At 42.3% G+C, this 24842-nt stretch overlaps 1 protein-coding gene across 1 annotated transcript; it reads right to left on the bottom strand.

The window, feature by feature from the left end:
• Window positions 1–797: 797 nt before the first annotated feature.
• On the bottom strand, window positions 798–24417 carry LOC309528062 (solute carrier family 22 member 2-like). The gene is made up of 10 exons (XM_082215266.1): window positions 23644–24417; window positions 21701–21804; window positions 19276–19430; window positions 18504–18672; window positions 12723–12837; window positions 12065–12186; window positions 10992–11206; window positions 3029–3137; window positions 2356–2468; window positions 798–1087 (listed from the first exon to the last, which is right to left on the bottom strand). The coding sequence occupies exons 1-10, from the start codon at window positions 24037–24039 to the stop codon at window positions 963–965; spliced, it is 1623 nt and encodes a 540-aa protein (XP_082071392.1). The 5' UTR covers window positions 24040–24417; the 3' UTR covers window positions 798–962.
• Window positions 24418–24842: the final 425 nt, after the last annotated feature.

Below are 24842 nucleotides of genomic sequence, written 5' to 3' on the forward strand. Positions count from 1 at the left end.
AAATACTTAAATCAGGATGAAAGACAAAGAAAATTCTCAAAGTTCTTAATTTTGGTCAGTTCTTAATGAAGCGTTCTGTGTGCCTCATCTCATGTGTCCATGTGCATGCATAAACCCCTCCTTGTCCCCATCTTGTCCATCCATTTCAGGTATCTAATGATGTAGGCTGTTTTCTCATGCCAATTTCTCAGTGCAAAATTCCAGGCATTTGAGACACTCATCCAGGATTCGTGTTTCCTTTGGGAATGAGCCACTGTGGAGACAGTGGTTTTTATGATATATGGCTACTTTACACATATATACAACCTGAGCCTATGATGGAGGGGCTCACACAATTAACACTCCAATAAGGTCCTGCTTCTCCTATAGCCACAGCCTTGGATTCAAGCAGAAATCAAACATTGTGCTCTGCCTCTCTGGTTTCCAGTCTGTAACTTTACTGCTGGGTCGCATTACATACACTTTCAACTCTAAACTCTGGCTTTTGTCCTCACTATATGCAAGTTGGGGGAACCCCACCTATTTGCCATCTCACACAGAGCCCCCTCTCCTTTGCTTTCTTAATGACTCATGATCGTTCCTTTGTTCTCTTAATGGCCCATCATCCTGCAAAAAGAATGCCCCCCAGAACAATAGATATTCATCCAAGTTTGAAGATAGATAGACAGATGACCAATCAGACTGTATCATCACAACATAATTTGAATTAGGGTCATTTCTAAGAACTATTTTTTAAAAATGTGCACTATATGCTACCTTTACAATACTCATCCATTTAACAGATGCACACACAGGACAAAAATATATATATTTATTTTTTTAGTATAATGACCTTTACATTACAGTCAGTTAAAGTCCTCACGGTTTTATTTCCTAGACAAGCTGGTTAATTCTCAGAGCCTTTTATAAACTATAGCTGAAAGAACACTGATTTTCAAATAATACTTTCCATTCGCTTGTCATTAATTGAGCTGCTTAGCATGGTGCCGATGAAAGTTTTCTACGTCCTCGATGGTCTCAGGCAAAGTTCTCCCTTTGGTCTCAGGCAGAAATAGCACTGATCCAGCAGCAATCAAACCAACTGCAGCTGGCAATGAAACACATAAAAAGCAGTTAAGACCCAACATATGGCAATGCACATTTTAAAAAACCAGCTCACTGTAAATCACAAAGGCAGTTCAATATGCAGACCACCCCCTTAAATTTAGCACAACTCACTTCCAAGTAAACATGCTTAGGAAGATTGGGGAAATCAAGAACTCACAAACAGGACAAGGAAGTGCTGAACAGAACTTATGGTTATAACTAATAATGGACAGGATGAGAAAAAGGCAAACTGGAGTGCAATACAGATAAGAGAGAGAGACTTGTTTTGTGACTCAGTTTCCTTGGTAGTTGGTACTGTATTCAGCCTACTTTAGCTGGAGGTGTGGTCCTCCTTAAAGAATAGGTTTGCAGCTTAGGGGTGCAGTTTTCTTTATGGCCTTTGGACTGGACACTCTGCTAATGTCCACTGGGCCAGAGTTTTCCCACCAACTTAGGCTAATGTGTCAGTTGTGGTTGCTGGTGTGCTGAGACAGCCTTGCTCTAATCCAGGGGTCAGCAAACTTGTTCAGCAGGGGACCAGTCCACAGACCTTGTGGGGGGCCGGACTATATTTTGAAAAATAAATAAGAACGAATTCCTATTCCCCACAAATAACCTAGAGATGCATTTGAAATAAAAGCACACATTCTACTCATGTAAAAACACCAGGCATGCCCTACAAATAACCCAGAGGTGCATTTTAAATAAAAGGGCACATTCTACTCATTTAAAAACACACTGTCTGTGGGCCAGATTTAGAAGGCGATTGGGCCGGATCCGGTCCCCGGGTCTTAGTTTGCCTACCCATGCTCTAGTCATAAATGCTATTGCAATATCAACTTACAGTACTGCAATGTTTTTAATATGGGAGCTGTAAAAGCTACTCAGAAATTTCAGCTGGTTCTAAACATGACAGCTAGATTTGTTATTGAAATGTGCCTGTCTGAACATATTTCATCCATGTTAACAGAAGTTTGTTACCAATGAGTCTGTTTCTAGGCACAATTCAATGTGTTCGTTTTGACCTTTACAGGCTAAACAACTTATAACTAGCATATTTCTTTCACAATTTTTAAAGATTTGCTTCAGACATCCTCTCCTTTGCATTGTCTTCAAAGGGTTAGGTGGCTGGGTCTTTGCAGAGGTGGCACCCTATTTGTGGAAAGTCTCCCTAGGAAGATTTTAAAGTAGAAAAGTGGAATAGAGATATTTTGATTTTTCATTAAAAGAACAACATACTCAAGCAACTCAAAATAGAGGATTACTTACTAAAAACTACAAGAGGTAGCTCGGACCAGATTTCTGATAGCCTATAGACAACAAACGGGGAAATTATTCCACCGAAGTCACACATGGAAGAACAGACCATCACACCAAGGTTTCTGATACAAAAGAAAAAACACACATTATATTATAAGTTTGTGTGTGTAGGAATTCAGACCTCAAAGCCAACATAAAACTTTATCCTTATCAACTGTGGTTTTCCTTACAGAAGAGAAAGAGATGCCTACATTCCAACCATTTTTTGGAGCAGATAGGAAGGTAAATATTTCCATAGTTACTGCTTGGTTACAAACCTTTAATTCTAAGAGGTCTTATTTATTAGGACCACCATGTTGGGGTGTTGGGTGTTTCCAAATTCCCCTTGAAGCAAAAAAATCCAGAGATATGTTCACACATTATGTGAACACTGGTATAAGCTGTCTTTCTACACACATGAAAGTAAAAGAGTATATTTGTGTTGATTTGTATAGCTCAACTATTGTGCGGACTGGTACACAGATTATACACTTGTTGAATGTAACATGTGAAAACCCCTTTCTTTTCAGTGAGAGTGCACAGGAGAGTCTTATACCTGTAAATCTGTGATAATGTAAATGTGCATTAATCTATATAAAGCAATTTCAGAAGTCACCTTTCCTTTGGTCGTCAAAAGACCTACCTGAGAAATGTGGGGTACAATTCAGTATTGACAAAACAAACCATTTCAAATGCCATCGTGACTCCTAATCTGCCAAAGCAAGATGTAATAACCTTTAGCCAGTGCATATCTGGAAAGGAAAGAGTAATATATAATTCTCTAAAGGCTCATTGAAGGAAGGCAATTAATACCGATGACATAACAGATTATCATTTCTCAGAGTACTAGTGATAGATAAATCTCTGATTTCTTAGCAGTAAGAAGTTTCAAGGACAGAGCTAATATATGGTTGTTGAGCTCTTTTGCCCAAAGTTGTTCACAAAGAAGTTGGACATTTTAAAGCTATTTCTGAGGAAAATCAGCAAAAGCGACACTTCTGACATGGGCTGCCTGGACACTGCTTGTGGCTGCAGTATTCTGGATATGGATGAGAGCACACTAAAGACTTAGGTTGTCCTTGAGATAGACTTCCGGTTCGGCGCCAGCGCTAATGGCTGCTCCCTCTCCGAGCTCCGGAGAGAGGACGGCTCTGCGAGTTCGGGTCTGACCCGCTACGGCAAGCGGGGGACCCCTAAAATCACAGGAACGGAGCCTGTGAACAAGGAGATTCGGTGGGCACCTGAAGCGCCCCCCTTTACCGCAGAAAGAGCCTTTTTAAAGGCTCCGGAACGACAACGGGGAGCGCGGTGCTGAGAATCGCTACCCAGCCCGCAGGGTGAAGCCGCGTCGCCATTAGTGGAGAGCGCCGATTCCCTTCCTGAATAATCTGGACAAAAAAGACCCGTGAGTAAGATTGAACCTCTATTCGTGCCAAAACTACTTGAAATTAGGCGGAAAACGGGAAAGGCGAAAATTAAGGAAGTCTGCCTTCCCCCGACTGCATGACAATTAAAGCAACGAAAGTTACTGAGCTGCATCCGTATGGGATATTGTTTTTAACTGCTTGAATCCGACATTTGGACTTTGACTATCCCCTCTAGCTTGCAGGGCAGAGGGGAGGAATAAGTGACTTTATAAGCTGCATGACCAACTTAAAGGAAAGGGAACTCTCTGCAGCCTTCAACCTGGCACAAACTGCTATTAGAACAAAGGAACACTGAACTGACTTGAGACTCTTGTGAAAGTAACAAAGTGGAAGTCTCATTGCTTATTTGATACAAAGTTTTGGGACCTTGTGGACACAATATATCAGGGAAGGCTGGGACTTTATCTATTGGGAAAGTGTTGCAATATACATATAGAAGCCTCCCGATAAATTTGCTTTTTAAATACTCTTTGCCTTTGTTTGCGGACATCTTGATTTGCTCCCTCTAGAGGGTAAATTAAAAGTTGCTACGCTTTGGGACAGTGGAATTTTCCTTGAGGAGAAGGCTCTCGTGGGAAACGACCTTGGGATATGAGTGGCCCAGCAGACGAGATAAGCACGAGAGCCAAGACAAGGCAATATCAACAACAGCTACAGCAACACAAGAAAAGAGGCTCGATCTCAGGCATAACTCCTACAGTGACAACAGGACAAGAAAAAGGTACAGCAGTCTCCATGGATGCAGTGTCGCAAGCCCTTCTTAAGATAAACCAGTCTCTGGAGAATCTAACAAAGCAGACGGCAGAAAATACCAAGAAGTTGACAGAGAATTCACAGAAATTGACAGATTTAACAACAAGACTTGACCTGAATACAGAATCTATAAACAGGCTTACGCAAGAAAATTCTGCCACACGCCAAATTGCGGAGGAAGCCAGAACTATTGCTGGAGAGACCCAGGAAAAATTAGAACCGATTGCCAGGAAGGTCTATGACCACGACGCAACTCTGGCATTGTGGGAACTACAAAGAAAAGAAAGGAATTTGAAATTACGATCAATTCCAGAGGACGAAGGAGACAATCTTACGGACTTTTTAACGAAAGAGTTTGCTGATTCCTGGGAAGATCTAGAGGAAGACGAATTTAAAATCACAACAGCATTTAGACTGGGCAGAAGACAGAACAGAAAGGCGCCGAGAGACTGTCTGATTACCTTGAGATCGAAGGAGGAAAGAGACAAAATTCTAAGACTGCACTTTGAAAAGGCCTTACAAATTGGGAACTCACCGATACAGATCTTTAAAGACATTCCTAAACATATTTTGGACTTGAGAGCTTCTTATAAGGATTTGGTCTACCTGTTGAAGAAGAACACCATTCTCTTCAGGTGGGAATTTCCACAGGGACTGTCTTTTGACTATAGGGGGAAGAAGGTGAAAATAAAGACGATACAGGATAAAGACAGGTTCCTGCAAAGAAATCAAGAAGACTTACAGAAAGGAACTGTAGACCCAATTGTTGAGCAAAAGAGTGTAATAGACATCCTGAACCTTTCGTTTGGACAGAACCTTCCACCACCAACAGAGGAGGAACAACAACTGGGAGCTGTTGGAGGAATACCAGAAAAATAACAAGATGGCCCTGCAATTCCTTAGCTGGAATTGTAATGGGATGAACAGTCCTTTGAAGAGACGACAAATATTCCATATTTTGTACAGAGAACAATTGGACTTGATTTGCTTACAGGAAACTCATATAACTAGAGCACACAGGAGACTGCTTATGAATAAAAAATTGGGACAAGAATTTATTTCGTCGGACAAAGTGAAAAAAAGAGGAGTTGTGATTTATGTAAAAGAGAAGTGGGCTCCAAAAATGATGTTCAAAGATGAACAAGGAAGATATTTAGCGGTGGAGATTCAGGTACAAGGAGAAAAATTTTTGATAATTGGGATCTATGCGCCAAATGAAGGTAAAGCAGAATTCTTCAAAAAACTCCATGAAACTTTGACGGACTATTTGGAATACAATATGATAATCATGGGAGATATGAATGGTGTAGTTTCTACAAACATGGACAAGACACAAAGACTGACACTTACTAAAGAAGGGAGACTCCCGAAGACTTTCTTCGAAATGACTGAAAATATGGACTTAATAGACATTTGGAGAACAAGGAACCCTCTTGAAAGAGAGGGAACCTTTTTCTCCCATGCAAAGATGACCTGGACCAGAATCGACCAAATATGGGTTACTAGTGGAATGGCTCCGAAGATTAAGAAGGTAGAAATCTGCCCAAAAACCTGTTCCGACCATAACGCCGTGAAGATGGAAATGAAATTTACAACAACTGGTCAGTTTAGATGGAGAATGAATGACACCCTATTTCGAGATAGAGAGATCCACATGAAGGCCCAAAAAACTCTAAAGGACTATTTTGAAATCAATCTAAAGGGCGATGTGGAAAAAAGAGTGATCTGGGACGCAAGTAAAGCTGTGATGCGAGGATTTTTGATTCAACAAAATTCAATAAAGAAGAGAAAACAGAATGAGAAAAAGGAAAAAATTTTGGAAAAGATAAAAGAAGGAGAGAAAAAATTAAGATCAAAACCAAAGTCCCAGGAGATTTTGAGGGAGATTAAGTTGTATCAAACACAATATATGGAATTGATGAACCAAGAGATAGAATGGAAAATAAAGCAAATGAAACAAAAGACATTTGAGTCGGCAGACAAATGTGGTAAACTTCTGGCATGGCAACTTAAGAAAAGACAGAAATTAAATACAGTCACAAGTCTAGAAGTGGATGGAAAAAATATATCTAAACCCAACGAGATAAGAAATTGTTTTGGGAGTTATTTTAAAAAACTTTATTCCCAAGGATTACAAAATGAAGAGGACATAGATAAATTCCTTAATAAATATGGATTACAAAAAATCTCTCATCAGAGCAAGGTGGAGTTAAATCAGAGAATAACAGAACAAGAGATAGAGGGTGCCATTCAGGACATACAATTGGGCAAATCTCCAGGGCCAGACGGACTGACTTCCAGATATTACAAATCTTTAAAGGAATGGCTGATACAACCGTTAAAGGAAGTTTGTAACGAGATTTTAGAGGGAAAAAAGGCACCCGAATCGTGGAAAGAAGCATATATCTCACTCATACCAAAGACAGAGACTGAAAAGACTCAACTGAAGAACTACCGCCCAATTTCGTTATTGAATGTGGATTACAAAATTTTTGCAGACATTTTAGCAAAAAGATTTAAAAGAGTATTGATGGAGAAGATTCACAGAGACCAAGCAGGCTTTCTCCCAAAAAGACACCTCTCAGACAATGTTAGGAACATAATAGACATTCTGGAAAAGTTAGAGGTGAACATAAATACTAAAGCAGTTTTGATATTTGTGGATGCGGAGAAAGCCTTTGACAATATTTCGTGGAGTTTTATGAAAAAGAATCTTCATGGGATGGGGGTAGGACAAGGATTTGAGAATGGTATGGGTGCAATATATTCCGAACAAAAAGCTAAGTTGATTGTAAACAATGTAATAACTGAGGATCTTAAGATAGAAAAAGGAACACGACAGGGGTGCCCAATTTCCCCATTGCTTTTTATTTCGGTCCTGGAGGTGTTGCTGAACATGATTAGAGATGACCAGCAAGTTAAAGGTGTAAAGGTCGGAACCAAACACTATAAGTTAAGAGCGTTCGCAGATGACCTTGTATTGACCTTGCAGGAGCCAAACACTAGTACAAAAAGAGTGTTGGAAATAATCCAACAATTTGGGCAGGTAGCCGGATTTAAATTGAATAAACAAAAAACTAAAGTCTTAGGGAAAAACCTAACAGATATGGAAAAGAATAAGTTTCAAGAAGAGACAGGTCTGACGGTGGTTAAGAAGGTGAAATATCTAGGGGTTAATTTAACATCTAAAAACTTGAATCTGTATAAGGACAATTATGAAAAATGTTGGTCAGAAATTAAAAAAGATCTAGAAATATGGTCAAATTTGAGATTGTCAATGTTAGGCCGAATTGCAGTGATTAAGATGAATGTATTGCCTAGAATGTTATTTTTATTTCAAACTTTGCAGATTATTGACAAGATGGACTGTTTCAAGAGGTGGCAGAAAGACATTGCGAAATTTGTCTGGCAGGGCAAAAAGCCCAGAATAAAATATAAAATATTAACAGATGCAAAAGAAAGAGGGGGATTTGCCCTGCCGGACTTAAAATTGTACTATGAAGCAGCAGCATTCTGCTGGCTGAAAGAGTGGATGCTCCTCGAGAATACAGATATCTTGGACTTAGAAGGTTTCAATAATGCATTTGGCTGGCATGCATATTTATGGTATGACAAAATCAAAGTGCATAGTGCCTTTAAAAATCATATTGTAAGGAAAGCGTTGCTTAATGTTTGGATGAGATATAAAGATCTGTTGGAAAACAAAACCCCTAGATGGTTGTCACCCTTAGAGGCTAAGGCCCACAAGAAAGTTAATATGGAGGTCGGATGGCCAAAGTATTGCGAGATCTTAGAACAGGATGGAGAGAAACTGAAATTAAAGAGCCATGAAAAACTAAAACCCAAAGTACAAGATTGGCTCCACTATTATCAAATAATGGAGGTTTTCAAACAAGACAGGAAAATTGGCTTCCAGATGGAAAAATCAAAACTTGAGACAGAATTGTTAGAACCCAATACTAAGAATTTGTCAAGAATGTATAACTTGCTGTTGAAATGGAATACACAAGACGAAACAGTTAAATCAGTTATGATTAAGTGGGCACAGGACATTGGTCATAATATTATGTCTGCTGACTGGGAAAGGTTGTGGAACACTGGTATTAAATTTACGGCATGTAGTGCTTTAAAGGAAAATGTGATGAAAATGGTCTATAGGTGGTACATGACCCCAGTTAAGCTAGCAAAAATTTACCATTTGCCTGATAACAAATGTTGGAAATGTAAGGAAACTGAAGGTACTTTTTATCATCTTTGGTGGACATGCCCGAAGATTAAGGCTTTCTGGGAGATGATATATAATGAAATGAAAAAGGTATTTAAATATACCTTCCTTAAGAAACCAGAGGCCTTTCTCTTGGGCATTGTCGGCCAATTGGTGTCAAAAAAGGATAGAACCTTTTTCATGTATGCAACAACAGCAGCAAGAATACTGATCGCAAAGTATTGGAAGACACAAGATTTACCCACCTTGGAAGAATGGCAGATGAAAGTGATTGACTATATGACATTGGCGGAAATGACAAGCAGAATTCGTGACCAGGGAAAGGAGACTGCGGAAGAAGATTGGAAGAAATTTAAGATTTATCTTAAGAACTATTATAAACTTGATGAAGTTTAGAATGTCGAGATTTTACAGAGAGAAAGGGTTGCAGTAATATAAGATCAGATTAAGAAAGGACTATGATGAATTAGGATGGGAAAAAACATTTATAAGTTGCTATAAAAATTTGGACATGAGGATGCAGAAAGGGGAGGTATGGGGAAGTCCGAGGAAAGAAGTCTATGAAAGGACATTTTGAAATTATATTTGTTTGTTTGTCTGTCTTTCTTTTATGTTTGTTTGTTATAAAAACTTTTGTAAAACTAATAAAAATTTTATAAAAAAAAAAAAAGGTTGTCCTTGAGATACTGGCTTTATATACAAATATTCAAAGAGTGTCTAGTGGAAGGAAATAGACTGTTTCAGTAGACATCAAATACATATCCAGACAACTCGCAGCTCCAGCACCTCATTCTATCTGCAAAGTGCTTTTAACTGTTTCTCTGATGCCTCCACTCTCTGATGGCTGTCTTATTCCAAAAGCTGGAGAGCAATTTCCAGCCCTCAAGACACCATTGCAATGTGTGCATGACTGTATCTTCTCAACCAGCTCTTTGAGTTCTTGTAGTGCTTTGCTGGTGGTGAGTTCTTGAAGTGCTTTGCTGGTGGGCAGCCCCCACGACAGCGGGAGATCTTAGGCAAAGGAAAAACAAGGGTGGTTGAGGGTAAATCATCCTTAGAAATCATCCCCCCAGGGACAAAGAGAACGAGCTTCACTCACAGTTCATCTGGGTACTTGGATCTCACTCTGGCATGGAATGCGGGGAGCAGGGAGGCACTGAGTGCAAAATCACTTTGCCTGGCAAAAAACCTCCAACGCTGCCATTAAGAAGCAGAGGTTCTCCTGTTCATTAGAGCTTAATTGGACTAAAGTACAGGCACGCGCTAGAAGAGATGAGATCACAAACTGTGGAACAAGCCAACTGCAAGGACTTGAAGGTTTGAATTTGAGATAAGACTTCATTCAGTGCAAAAGATGGTGGGGAGCCTATGGTTTCTTTATTTAAAGTTTTCTTCTCTACATTTATGATTCTGCAACCCGAGAGCCAGTGTAGTATAGTGGTTAACAGCGGTAGACTCGTAATCTGGGGAACCGGGTTCGCGTCTCCGCTCCTCCACATGCAGCTGCTGGGTGACCTTGGGCCAGTCACACTTCTTTGAAGTCTCTCAGCCCCACTCACCTCACAGAGTGTTTGTTGTGGGGGAGGAAGGGAAAGAAGAATGTTAGCCGCTTTGAGACTCCTTCGGGTAGTGATAAAGCGGGATATCAAATCCAAACTACTACTACTACTACTCTTCTTCTTCTTCTTCTTCTTCTTCTTCTTCTTCTTCTTCTTCTTCTTCCTCCTCCTCCTCCTCTGAATGTTAGTTTAAATTATCTTTGTATAAGTGAGGATGGGAGAAATTGGATTATAAATATGGAATGCACTCCAATATCCTGCGTGGTGTTGCATATGGTCCTGAGTGCAGTTTTTGAACAATAAACTAATTCACAAATAACTGCTGTGCAAAAGTCAAGTGGTGCTCAACATCTTGTGCAAGACTGTGGGGAATGTGCAGTGCAACCCGAAGTTCCACTGCCGCATCCTTTGTAGTACAATATTAGAAGGAATACCTAGTTACTTCTTGAATGACATGGTGCAACAGCTTCTGTTGGCCATATTGACTGAGCGTTTATTACCACCTTACATATGGAATCTTCAGTGATTTCTTGGAAGGGGCAGACATATCCCACAACAGAGGAGAAGCAGACAGGCAGAACTAAATAAGGCTCCCCTCTCTCACCCGGCAGGGAAATGGATGAATGGAGAGGACCAACTTGCCTTCTGGGGTGAAAGCTGCAACAAGGCAAGCCGCTCCTGCCACCAGGTTTGCGGTAGCCCAGGGATAGCGGCGGCCCATACGCTCTGTGGTGAGGATGAGTATGAGGGCTGCTGGAAATTCAACTAGAGACGAGTAGAAAAAATCCAGGTAAACATTGTCTCCAGAAATCCCCAGGTGTATGATGAGTCCTTGGTACATGATAGCGCTTGTGAACCTAAGAAAAGAAGAACCACCGTGTTAAATGTGAAACAATGTGTTCGTCTGAGAGGAGACATGTTCCTTTGAGAAATTTGAGACAGATATCCAGGAACTATCACTCAATATAGGATATTTTGGTCTCAAACTGTATTGTTAACCTTTGAAGTTGATACACATAGCAAGGCTTTATCTATTAATTTATCTTTCTTCCCTTCTTCCCATTCTCATCCTTCTCCCTTCTTTCTACTGGGGGCAAATATCGGAAAAGCAAACTGGGATTGGACAAATACTGTAAAGATACTTTGCTTTCCGTTAGTCCTCTGGGCTCTTTTGATTAAGCTCTAGCTCTAGATTATTATCAACTCTCTTTCTCCCTTGCCTCAGGATCAGTGGATATACTTTGACAAATCCAAAAGACTGGGCTGAATGGGAGGTGAGATTTGAGACAGGATGAGTGCATGGCATGCTTGGAATGGAATAGATCACTTCTCCTGACATGGGATAGTTCAGTGTGAAGATTGGTAGGCTATAGGAGGAAGCCTCTGGCCTGGGCACCCTTTCCCTTCCCATCCTGCCTATGAATTGGGACACTCAAGTAAAAATGACTACACAAGTAGGCCTCACTAACTACGAGAAAGAGATGGGCAGATTGTGCAAGCAAGGCCTAACTGCATGAATCCAGGTTGTATTCCGAGTTCCCATGTGTGCTGATGAATGACATGTGGACCTCAGGCTTATTGTTATACCCTGTTGCATGTTTAACCTTAAACACAAAGGTCATGAATAAAATGATGCTCAGTAAGAATGTGCGTGCAGGGGGCAGTCATGTATTAAACAAGCAAGGAAATTAATAATGAAGTTAAGGGTCTCTTACCAGTTATACATCAAAATAAAAGTGTGTTTTCTCATCTGTGTTGTCCTCACAAGATCCATCAACGAAGGCCCTCGGTTTTCTTTCTGTTCTTTTTCTCCTTTTTCTTCTTCAAGGTTTATACTCTATAAGATAACTGTTGCAATATTAACCAAGGGTAAAGGACCAGGGACATTTTACAGTTTAAACAGGGAGATCCCAGATACAAATTGCTTCCCAGAATGCCCCTGCAATGGCCTCTTATTCCCCTTACTAGGTCAGAGTTTGTGTGTTGCTTTGGCCAGGGCATGAGAGGAGCTGGTTCTGCTGGAGTGGTAAACTGTGGCAGTCTATTTCCCTCCCCAATGTTGGAATTCCGCCTCCAATATTACAGGGATAGATTTGACCTAACCAACGGCTCCAGGGATGCCAACCTGAATAAAATATGGTGGGGTAGGTAAGCCCCGCCCCACATAATTGATCACATGATGTGGTGCACACACACCATTTGAATGGCAATGCCCATCAACTGGGGGGGAGGCAGACCTCTCAAATGGGGGGGGCAAAGACCCCTTGGCCTAGGAGTTGGCTCCTGTAAATGGCTCATAGGATGCCCTCCCAGGGAGCATATAGTTACAACAGCATACTATGGAAGCTACTACTTTGTATGCATAAAATTCACCTCAAAACCGGCAGGCATGACTTTCCCATTCTTTTTAGCAATATCACCCATGATTTCCATAGCTCTGCCATTCTGTCCTTGAGAGATCAGCCACCTAGGAGATTCCGGCAGGCACCTACAAAAAAAAGCAGGGTTCCAGAAATCAGCCTTATGAGGCTGTTGCAGGAAGACTCATGGTAAAATCAAGATGAAAGGAAATTCAGCCATGCAAGTCCTCACTGCTCCTCGATGCTCGTCCTTTTTGTATCAATACACATCATAGCTGTCAACCTTCCCTTTTATTGCGTGAAATTCCCTTATTCCGGTGCCGTTTCCCGCTTCTTCCCGCTACTATCCCAGATTGTTAGATATCCCATAGACTGTCCCCAGGACAGGTGAGACTGCTGATCCCTTATTTTTGAGGCTGCTGATCCCTTATTTTCAAATCTGAAAGTTGGCAGCTATGATACACATTGCCAGGCTCCAACAATGCACCATAATAGAATGCAAAGGAAGCTATTTTGCGGCAGTGCATGATCAGCACCAGGCAACTGCGCACTCATCCATGCAGATATGCCCATGAATGAATGTATGGATAGTATGAACTCATTGTCACGGCTAAAATGGCCGCTGTTTCTTTAATGCGAATAAAGCTGGGTCAGCATGACTCAGCGGCCTGCAGCAGGTTGTATATATAAAGTGAGAAATGTTAGTTTGTGCTGGGGCTGGTGTTTGGGTTGGTTGGTGCTGGTGTGTATAGTTATTCAGTCGTGTTTTGCACAAGGACTTTTAAGAATAAAACTCTGCAAGGTTATTCTCGTGGACTCTTTTTGTGCCGACAAGGAGACTGAGGAGACAAAGGGAGGTCAGAACCCTTTCCTTCTTTTTTTTTGCTTTTTACAAACACTGACAGGTTATGGGCCCAGTGTTTCTGAGCATGTGCAGAGTGCAAAACGACTAACAGCATTTCAGCAAGGAGCTGGTGAGTCCTGGTGGTGCCTGGAGCCAGTGGCTGTGCGTTGGAGCAGTTGGTGGCAAGCTGTAACTGTCTGCCGCGACGCTGGAGCGGCTAGGATCTGAGGATCAGGAAAGCACTCAGCGTCGGCTACTGGAACAGTTTGAACTGCTAGAGGACCACAGTAGGCGACTCACAGAGCGGCTACACCAGTTGCAGAGCCAGGCGGGACCTGAGGGTCAACAGAGGCAGCAGCTAGAAGCCGGTGAGTGCCAGCCAGGACCATCTAGTGGGACTCTAAAGAGAGAGTCCGGAGAGATTGCTGGAGGCCCCACAGAAGGGGCTCAGCAAGCACCAGCAGAGATGGCAGATTTCCAGTCTTCCCAAGTTGTAAATATTGGGGGAGGCATCCCTTTTGAACTTCTCTCAGAGAGCAACTGGCTGAGTTGGTCAATTAAAATGCAGCAGTTGTTAAGGAGAGATGGACTATGGGACTGTGTTGAAACTGAGGTTTTGAGACGGGACTCTGCTGAGAAAAAACGGCTAGATGAAAGGGCCCGTGGCCAAATTATGCTGTGTTTGAGCAACTCTCAGTTATTGCATGTAGCAAATGCCAGCACAGCGTTTGAGTGCTGGAATTTATTAAGGGCAATGCATGTCAGAGAAACTGCTGGAACTATCATTTCTCTGACCAGAAGGCTGTTCAGGACTGTTATGAAAGAAGGTGAGAGTTTGGCAACTCATCTTCAAACGCTGAAATCTCTGTTTCTTCAACTACAACAGAGAGGTAAGCGTTATGATGAGACTGACCAAACCTACATTATACTTTCAAGTTTGCCTGAAAGCTGGTTGCCTGTGATTAACAGCATGGAGAGTATGCGTCCCCGAGATCTGACCCTTGAGTATGTGGTTGGCAGATTGACCGAAGAAGCAGAAAGAAGGTCAGATAGACAGGCTGAACTCCAAGAACGGAGGAGTTACAGCCGAGGGGGCCAGCAGCAGAATCTGCCCATGGAGCAACGCCAAGGTTTGGACTTGGCCATGGCGGTGAGGAGGTGCTATAGATGCAACCAACCCGGGCATCTCCAGCGTCATTGCAGGGCAAGACTTCCAGGAGACGACATGGAGCAGAGACAGCAATCGACACAGAAACGTAAGCAGAAGGGGTTCTCTTCAGGGAAGAAGAACACGCGTTCTGCTCAGTTTGTGTCTGCATTTTCTCGGGAGGAGAGAAAGATACCTTGGGGAACATGGTTGCTGGACTCTGGGAGCAGCAGGATTATCTGCAACAGTCGGGAGGACTTTAGGACCCTGGAGAAGCCAGCTGATGGAAAAGACTCAATCTATCTTGCTGATGGTCGTAGAAGCAAGATTGATGGCCAGGGAACATGTTTCCTACAGTGCTTGAACACTACTCTACCAGAGACTCTGTTTGTCAGCAGTTTGGACTATTGTTTACTGTCTGTAAGCTGTTTGATTAAAGCAGGGTATAGTGTTAAGTTCACGCAGGATGGCTGTCTGATAAAGAATGGAACTCAGGTATGTGGCCATGCAAAGTTGGAAAATGGGTTATATGTAATGCAGGACAAGCCTGTTAAAGCAGCCCAGGTGGTTCAGGATAATTTGCCAGTTCATAAGGGGTGTGTACATCAACTGCACAGAAAACTGGGTCACGCCAATTTCCGTGTGCTTTCAGAAATGCAAAAGGTGTGCAAGAACCTAAAAGTAAATAGCTGTAACTGTTTCCTAGATTGCAATGTATGTAAAATGGCCAAATCTAAGAGGAAGCCTGTGGCTTCTAAAAGCGACAGAGTATCTAAAGAGGTTTTAGAACTTGTCCATTGTGACGTGATAGGCCCTTTTCCACAGAAGACTGAAGGGGGCGCCAGATATGCTTTTCTGGTAATAGATGATAAATCACGTTTTAGTTGGCTGTTTTTGTTAAAGCAGAAATCTGAGTGTTTCCCCACATTCAGAGAATGGGTTGCCCAAGCTGAAAAGCTCTTCGCTCGGCCTGTTGTGCAGCTGCAAACAGATAGGGGCGGAGAATTTCTGAACAAACAATTTGGGGCATGGTTGCGACGTAAGGGCATCACTCACCGTTTGACTAACCCTTATAGCCCTGCTGAAAATGGTCTGTGTGAAAGACGTGGGGCTGTGATACAGTCAGTAAAGGACTGCCTGCTAGTAGATTCAGGATTGGGCCACAACCATAGGCTGTGGGGCGAGGCTTTTCTGACCGCGAACTTTTTGATTAATAGAACCTGGTCTAGCTCTATAAAAGATATTCCATATCGTGTGTTGTTTGGGAAAGAACCAGAGTGGACAATGCTCCATAATTGGGGTTCTTGGGCACATGTAAACATTCCCAAAGCTCAGCATCAGAAAGGGGGCGCTAGAGCGCAGAAACTGCGGTTTGTGGGATACCAGTCCTATGGCAAAGGGTGGCGTTTCAATTTACGCCCAGGACGCGTGGTTCTGTCACGAAGTGCAGACTTTGCTGACCAGGACAGATGGACTGCGATCCATGCCAACCCTGATTGCCTACTGCCCCTGCAAGTAAGAGAAGAGGCTTCTTCTCAGCCATTGGCAACACAGGAGCAGAATGAAGAGGAGGCACAGATTTCCCCAAAAGATGTGGCAATAGATAATACTTCTCTAGAGGACGAGGAAGAAGAGCCAGAGATAAGGGGGGAAGAAGAAGTAGTTGTGCCTAGACGCTCCCAGCGTTCAAACAAGGGTGTACCTCCTCAGCGTTTGACCCTAGGAGGAGTGAGAGTATGCAATGTGAGTTGTGTGGAACCACAAAGTTATAATGAAGTCTTAGACTTACCCCCTGGGGAACGTGCTTTGTGGGAACAAGCTATGAAAGAAGAAATGGACTCTTTTAAACGTAACAAAGTGTTTGAGGTCATAATGCCGCCACCTGGTGGCAGAGTGGTGTCATGCAAGTGGGTTTACAAAAGGAAAACCCTTGCATCTGGGGAACCACGTTTTCGAGCCAGATTAGTAGCCAGAGGGTTCACTCAGATTAAAGGGGAGAGTTATGATGAAGTGTTTTCTCCCACGGTAAAGAGTGAAACTTTTCGTTTAATGCTTTCCATTGCTGCTGTAAGACAACTAGCAGTGCACCATTTTGATGTTGATGCTGCATATCTGCATGCAAATTTAGACCATGAAGTGTTAATGAGACAACCCCCTGGGTTTGAAGAGGAGAATGGTGCAGTCTGGCGTTTGAGAAAGGCTGTTTACGGTCTCAAACAAAGTGGAAGGTGTTGGAACCAGTGTTTAAATGAAGCCCTTGTAAAAATTGGTTTTAAAAGGAGTGTGGCTGATCCATGCCTGTACACCGAGGGGACAGGCAACAAATATCTAATGCTCTTAGTCTTTGTTGATGACTTGCTTGTGGCAGGGAGTTCCACAGATGAGATCCAGAAGCTCACAAGTCAACTAGAAAAGAGGTTTAAGCTTAAAGCCTTAGGGCCTGTAAGCAATTACTTGGGAGTAGAAGTAAGGCAGGAAGCTGATGGAAGCTTCCTATTGAGTCAGAAAGAGAAAATTCTTCATTTAATAGAGCAGTTTGGCATGGAAAACTGCAAGCCAGTTCAGACTCCCATGACACCAGATTTCCCAAAGACACTGTGTGATGATGAATTTGATCAGCCTGAGTTGTATCACTCAAAAATAGGATCACTGTTGTATTTAAGCCAGTGGTCAAGGCCAGACATTGCATGTGCTACAAATGTTCTGAGCCAACGTGTATCTAAACCCAGTACTGCCGATTGGTGTGCTTTGAAAAGGCTTATCAGATATCTAAAGGGGATATTAAATGTACATTTAAAGATATCTAGTACACAAGATGAAAAACTAGAAGTATTTGTTGATGCGGACTGGGGAAGCTGTGTAGCTACCAGAAAATCTACAAGTGGAATGGTTATGATGTTTGCCAATTCCATAATTGGATGGAGGTCAAAGAAACAAGGATTTGTTGCGACCTCATCCTGTGAGGCAGAATATGGGAGCCTGTCGCTAGCATGCAATGAAATCATGTGGTTTATACAGATACTAAAAGATCTAGATTGTAAAGTAGATTTGCCTATCCAAGTGTATGAAGATAGCCAATCGTGCATTGCATTAGCAGGCTCGGAAATAATGAAATCCGCATCAAAACATATTGCTATCCGTCATGCGAATGTGAGAGATTGTGTACAGAATGGGGTAATCAAACTGGAGTATTGTCAGTCACAAGATAATATTGCTGATTTGTTTACCAAGCCTTTGCCAGCAACATGTCATAATGAATTGATGACAAAACTGGGTTTATGTATATAATGTATTGTTGTAATGTATTGTTTCTGTTGGGCTTTTTCGCATTTAAGAAACAGAAGGGGTGTCACGGCTAAAATGGCCGCTGTTTCTTTAATGCGAATAAAGCTGGGACAGCATGACTCAGCGGCCTGCAGCAGGTTGTATATATAAAGTGAGAAATGTTAGTTTGTGCTGGGGCTGGTGTTTGGGTTGGTTGGTGCTGGTGTGTATAGTTATTCAGTCGTGTTTTGCACAAGGACTTTTAAGAATAAAACTCTGCAAGGTTATTCTCGTGGACTCTTTTTGTGCCGACAAGGAGACTGAGGAGACAAAGGGAGGTCAGAACCCTTTCCTTCTTTTTTTTGCTTTTTACAAACACTGACACTCATGTGCTTAGCAGGGACAGGGGGAGGAAGATATGGCTGAAATGTGGTACCTGCATACCTAAATTCCTCCTAGGATGTTGAAAACTGGTTTTATAGAGATGGCAAGTACTGGCACTGAATCAGAAGACAGAACGTAAGCAAACAGCACCTTACCAGTAGTAGAACAAAAGAAGGAAACACGGCAGAGTAATGGCAAGTTGCAGCCATCTCCAGTGAGGAATCACATAAGCCACAGCATCAAGGATGAGGAGGCCAAAAGCAAATGCTGTTTGGTAAAGAATAGCCACAACCCTCCTGTAGCTTGGACCAACAATTTCTGTGACTGGAAAATAAATGAGTTGATCTCACAAAGACAGTTCTGAACTGAAATCTAGCTTTATTCCTGTAGAAAATACTGAGCTAGATGGACCAGTGGTCTTACATTCCACTTACTACTACTACTAAAATATGTATACTGCCCTTCATCCAAAGATCACAGGTTGGTTCACAACATAAAAATACAAAACGAGAAGACAAAATACATAATAAAACAAAAACAAACCCCAACAAACAGATTTAAAAGGCCGTAGAATGTATTATTAGCAATGTGCTTTGAAGAACAAACACATACAAACAGGATAATGAACAATAATGCAAGTATATTTTCATTTTTGTGGGTCTTATTATTGATTGTGTTTCATACACAAGGACCCTTATTGCACATTGTGCAAACTCAATATACAGAAGCTCCTTTGTGCCCAGGACAAAGAGAGTGAGTGTGTATGCACACAGATTTAGAACCTGTGGCTCTCTGAATGTTTTTCCCAGCATGACCCCAACCGGCATGACCAATGGAGCTGCAGTCCAACAGCATCTGCTTTGATCCAGTGACTGGGCAGATTATTTCATCCGCAAGAAGTTACATCAGTGAGGGTGTCACACTTACTTAGAATGTAGCCTGCTGTCCAGCTGGCCTTGCTGATTAGTCCTTGGATGAAGCGAAATATCACCAACCATAAGTAGCTTGGTGCCAAGGCCACAAGAACTCCTGCGATGGAATTGACCAGGGTGTTAATTAAGAGACTTGTTTTACGTCCGAACCTGAATTGAGGGTGAGTGACAGAAAAGATACAGAAGGATTTTTTTTTTTCAAAAACACATGCAAAAGCATGCTTTCATTAATGAATTAAGAACATTGGAATATAAGATGAGTCAGCTGGATCAAGCCATGAACTATCTAGTCCAGCATCCTATTCTCACACTGGGCCCCCTCAGGCAAGACCCAAGCACTCTGCACTCTTGTGGTTTCCAGCAAATAGTTTTCAGGAGCGTTACTGCCTCCAGCTATGGAGGAAGAGCACAGTTATCATGGTTAGAAGCGTTAAATAGCCTTCTCCTCCATTTATTTGTCCAGTCCTCCTTTAAAGCCACCTGGGTCGGTGGCTAGTAGTACCTCATGTGGATTTGAGTTCCATAGCTGAACTATGCACTGTGTGAAGATGTACTTTCTTTTATCTGTTCTAAATCTTCCAACATTCAGCTTCACTGGATGTCCAGGAGTTCTAGTATTCTGTCCACTTTCTCCATGGCATACATAATTTCATAAATGTCTATCATGTCACACAAATGCCGCAACCTTTCCTCATAGGGGACTTGCCCATTTCCTTGATCACTTTGCTCGCCTTTTTCTGAACCATTTCCAGCTCTACAATATCTTTTTTGATGTGAGGTAACACAGTATTCCAAATTTGGTAGCACCGTAGATTTGTATAATAGGATTATGATATCGGCAGGGGATTTCCTCCCCACATTCCTAGCGTGGAATTTGCATTTTTCACAGCTGCCGCGCATCAACCCATCTTCATCTAGCTATCCACTACAACCTTAAGATATTTTTTGCCATGACATGAATCACTTTACACCTGTTTACATCTTACTGCCACCTTACTGCCTGTTCCCTCAGTGTGGAGAGGTCCTTTTGAAGCTCTTTGCAATCTCTGTTGTTGTTTTTGTTGTTGCTGTTGTTTAAAAAACCCAATTCTGAACACTTTAGTATGCTCAACAAACTTGGCAATCTCACTGCTCACCCCTAACTCCAGACCATTTATTTTAGCCCATTTCTGACTTAGTCATGCTGGCCACATGACCCGGAAGCTGTACGCCAACTCCCTCAGCCAGTAAAGCGAGATGAGCGCCGCAACCCCAGAGTCGTCCACGACTGGACCTAACGGTCAATGGTCCCTTTACCTTTATCCCTCCATTCTAGTGTATGCACACTCCTTACGGCTGTTTAAAATGTATAAAATATTAAAATATATCATACAAGCAGAACAAAACAAGATTGAGTGGAAACACTTTGTAATTGGGCTGCGTGAAAATGGCCTCTCAAAATCGTCTGTGCTGTGGGAATGCGTCTACCTTGCATACGGAAGATTCCGGGTTCAGGCCCCAGCATCTTCAAGCAGGGCTGGGAGTGTCCCCTGCCTGAAACCCTCAAGCGTCACTGCCAGTCAGCTTGTAGACAATACTGAGCTAGAAGGACCAAAGGTCTGACTTGGAGTAAGGCAGCTTGTTATGTTCTTGCTATTTGTAGGTGGTAAAATGAGGGGAGGGAGTTTGCCAAATATTCTTGAGGGGAGGTGATGGTCTTCAACAGTTTTCCTCAGAAAATTCTTTTCTGAGGAATTTAGGCTCACATAATGCTGAATGAGACTCTCCATCTTGGTGGCAGGAGGAAGCAGTGAGCTAAGAGAGGAATACTGGAAGGAGAAGGAGGCGAAGGGCCCGGCCCATTGTTTCATTCCACCATACTAAAATAATATTAAACAATTCCACTGATTCCCCATCTGTCCTATGGCAATTCAGTATACTTAACAGCAATTGGGCAGTGGATGGGAAAAGGAGAGAAGGTATCAATTTTGCTATGTGAAAAAATCCACTTAAGTAATAGAACAGTACCAGCTATGCTGGGCATTATTAGGAATAGTGATAAAACATCTTGCTTCTTTTTCTTAAAACTGTGCATGCTGAAACCTTCTTCTTCTAATCCACGCCCTGTAGTACCACTGCCTGACTTTTAAATAATAACCTGAAAGTTGTCATATGGAGCTTTGATTTTGCAAAAAGCCTTAATGGGAATATTATTCTGTACCCAAAGGAGTCCGTATGTGTCAGATCTAATAAACTATCAAATCCTGAGAAGCTTACACCAAACAGGAAACAGAAACATTCAGTAGCACAGTGGCATATAATATTAAATTAACAAACATTTCTTAATTATTATTTAATGATTTTCTGCCATCCATGCATAGTATCAGCAAAACTGACCTGATGTTAGCTACCTGAATTTCACCTAATCATTCTGCACCTACCTGTCTGCTATGTAGCCAACACATATGGATCCAAGAAAATATCCAGCATTTACAGATGACTGAAATGCATCTAACTTCCAGGAGTCTTCGCATACTAAATTAAACTGTGGGGACACAATTAGGAATAAAATTACAAATCAGTTTTAAGTGCTAGAATGGAGGGATGACCAGATGGCATTGGATAAGAGTCAAGCAAGGCCTGAACCTTATTGAGTAGTGAGGAAAGCTCAAAACTCAGAATGAATAAAATCTGTCCTATGAGCACCAACAAACCTCCTCCATATAAAGAAGCTGCTTAGTTTTTGCCAGCCACTTCCTGGACCCAGTTACCTTGGACCCCCAGGACATAGTGAAAACCTGAAAAATTGCTTCTGTTTGCTGTTCCTTCCTTAGTACCACTACATGCCAGTTGTCTTGCTTCTCTTTACCTTACTTATTTCACAGGTCTTGCTCACTTTTAGCTTTTGTGGGATCTGAACCTTAGCTTTGTGGAACACCTTTCCAGCAGATGAAATCCTGAGTGTGGTCACATGCCTGCTTTCACTTAAAATTATCAAATGTGGATCATCAGAATCCAGGCTTTTAAGAGGCATGTAGTTCTGCCTGGTCTAACATGCCTATATTGTGGCTTACTGAAACAGTGGCAACGTTACAGTGGGTCACATGTTGGACCTCTTTCCACATATCTCTGTCAGGAGAAAAGCTGTTATGGGGATACCAGTTTTCTTAATTGATCCAATGTTGAATGAATGGGTCAGTATACCAATGACCTTGTGAATTCTGACCTGGAGGCCTGAGCTGTTACAACATGTTAAAAAGACACACCAGCCATGATAATGCTACAAGAGCATTATTGTCTCTCTTAAACAAATACAGAACAGCAACAGGAAACTCCTGACCACACTCAGGTGTGGTCAAGTCCAGTGCCACCTAGTAAATAAATTATATAATGGCACAGTCCCTACAAGGGGTGACCTTTTTAAAAAAAAATTAAGGAAGTGGTTCATAAGTAGTGAACCTCCAGATAAGAGCTTTCTAGGTATATGTTTCTGATGTTAACAATTCATTGACACATAAATCTACAGAGGCATTCAGTTTTGGTGACGGAGTTAAGAGATTGGAAACCACAGATTTTTCCATTTGTTTCTTTGACATTACATGTGGAAATGTGGCAACTCCGCCTAGTGAGATTTACAGCCCAGCAGAAATGCCTGTTCCTTTCACAATCACTGCTCAATATACCTTCATCTTGCCAACAACCTTGCTAGCTTTGAGCAGTTCCACATTTTTGCACAATGTAGTTAAAACTCATATTGTGCCCTCAAGTTATTTTGCACTACACCTTTCATCTTCCCCGGCTGGCATGGCTGTCCTGGTTGAGAAGGGGGTCCCAAACATCCGGAGGCTGGTGAAGGCCAGCCTCATTTATGCGAACTGTAAACCAAGCTGTATGATTATTTGCCTGAAGCTGACATTTCTAAATTTAAAAAAACAGAGGATGGCCATCACAAAAAAGTACTGGATTTTTCGGGAAACAAAAGTGAATGCTATTGATTTCAATGTCTACTCGCTTCCAAATGAAGCATCAGAATCTGACATGAGGGCTGGCAGCATTAATGCAACCTAATCTGTTGTAAAATGACTGCTTTCCGTCTATATGGAATGTTGTTGGTATTTCCTGAAGCCCACCTGTACATACCACAGTGATACCCCACCACCTCCTCCTCGTCTTCCCAGTTTTGAGCTATTCACCAGAGCATTCTACCCCACCCTGGTGACGTTGAGATGTTTTGAGCTACAGCTCCTATCATCCCCCACTACTGGCCACGTTGGCTGGGTTTGATGGGAGTGGTAGCCCAAAACATCTGGAGGTCATCAGCTTGGGGGTGACTGTACTAATAAACTAAGAGAGAGCATGGGAAAGGCAACAGCCACGACCTTACCTCGCTCACAATGGACCATATTGAAGGATCATAGACCCAGCCATCTTGGCAGGTTGTAAGAGAGAAGTTCTTGTTACTGGAAAAGGCTTCCAATGGTTCTGTGCAGCTCAGCTCAGTTGCATTCCAGTCCACATCGTATCTCATGCATTGGCGGGTGAAAGTCTCTCCATTTGGAACTGTGTAATTCACCTCCTGTTCGGGGCTCCAGCCACATCTGCTGCTTAACTCGGCAGCTCCAGGATTCAGGCAACGGTGCTCAGGTATAAAGCCAAGGAAAACGACTCCCACATAGATCGGGGCAAAGGCAACAGAGACGAAGCAAATGAGAAAAAAGGCTCTTTTCTGGAACAGGTCGAATTCCCCAATGTGCTCTAGAATGTCATCGAAGTTTGGCATTTTGTACAAAGCCTGTCATTCACAACACTGTTCCTAATTGTGCCGAGCAGAAATATGCTTAAACAACAGGACGCCTGACCCCCAAGTCAAAGTATTAGTTTATAAATTATTAAGCCATCTGTGTCAACTTTTATATAAGCTTCATGGGGGGAGGAGGGTAACTAAACTTGAAGGCTAGCATTCTTCAGTGTTAAAAGCAGTGGGAAGCACAACAAAGATGGGTTGCTTTAAAGAAATCCAGCGGTCTCCTTTTCTCTACTTTGCTTCAAGTGAAGTCGCTAGCCATATTTAGTCGCAGACAAGCAAATAAAAGGTGGAAGGTCACCAGTGCAAAAGACAACATTGACTTGTGACAAAGCCTTTTGACAGAGGTAAACAAACCCCTGGCTGATAAATCTGTCCAGCCTTGGACATTGGAGCTGCTTTTACAGAGAGAGATTGTGTGCTTCCTGCAGTCCCTCAGACGCTACCCCACTTCACCCTGTTGTTGACAATACCCTCGCAAAAGCATTGTAGGTGGGTGTAGGAAGTCCTGTGGATGCAACGCACCTCAGGATACTCCAGTCCACAAGGGGCCCCTGCCATTAGAAGGTGGGCCTCTCTCATGGGAGAAAGCAGCTATTCCCTTCTTTGGTGGCAAGTTAAGAAGTGCATTGAAGAGAATCCTGGGCAGGAGACAATGGCTAAATATGCCTCTAGTAAGTCCAGGCCACATTCACACCATTCATTAAAAGCACTATGATACCACTGTAAATAATCATGGGTCATTCCCCACCCCCAACCCGATTCCTGGGAAATGTAGT

This window comes from Podarcis vaucheri (assembly GCF_965113315.1).
Source record: "Podarcis vaucheri genome assembly, chromosome: 3".
NCBI lineage: Eukaryota > Metazoa > Chordata > Lepidosauria > Squamata > Lacertidae > Podarcis > Podarcis vaucheri.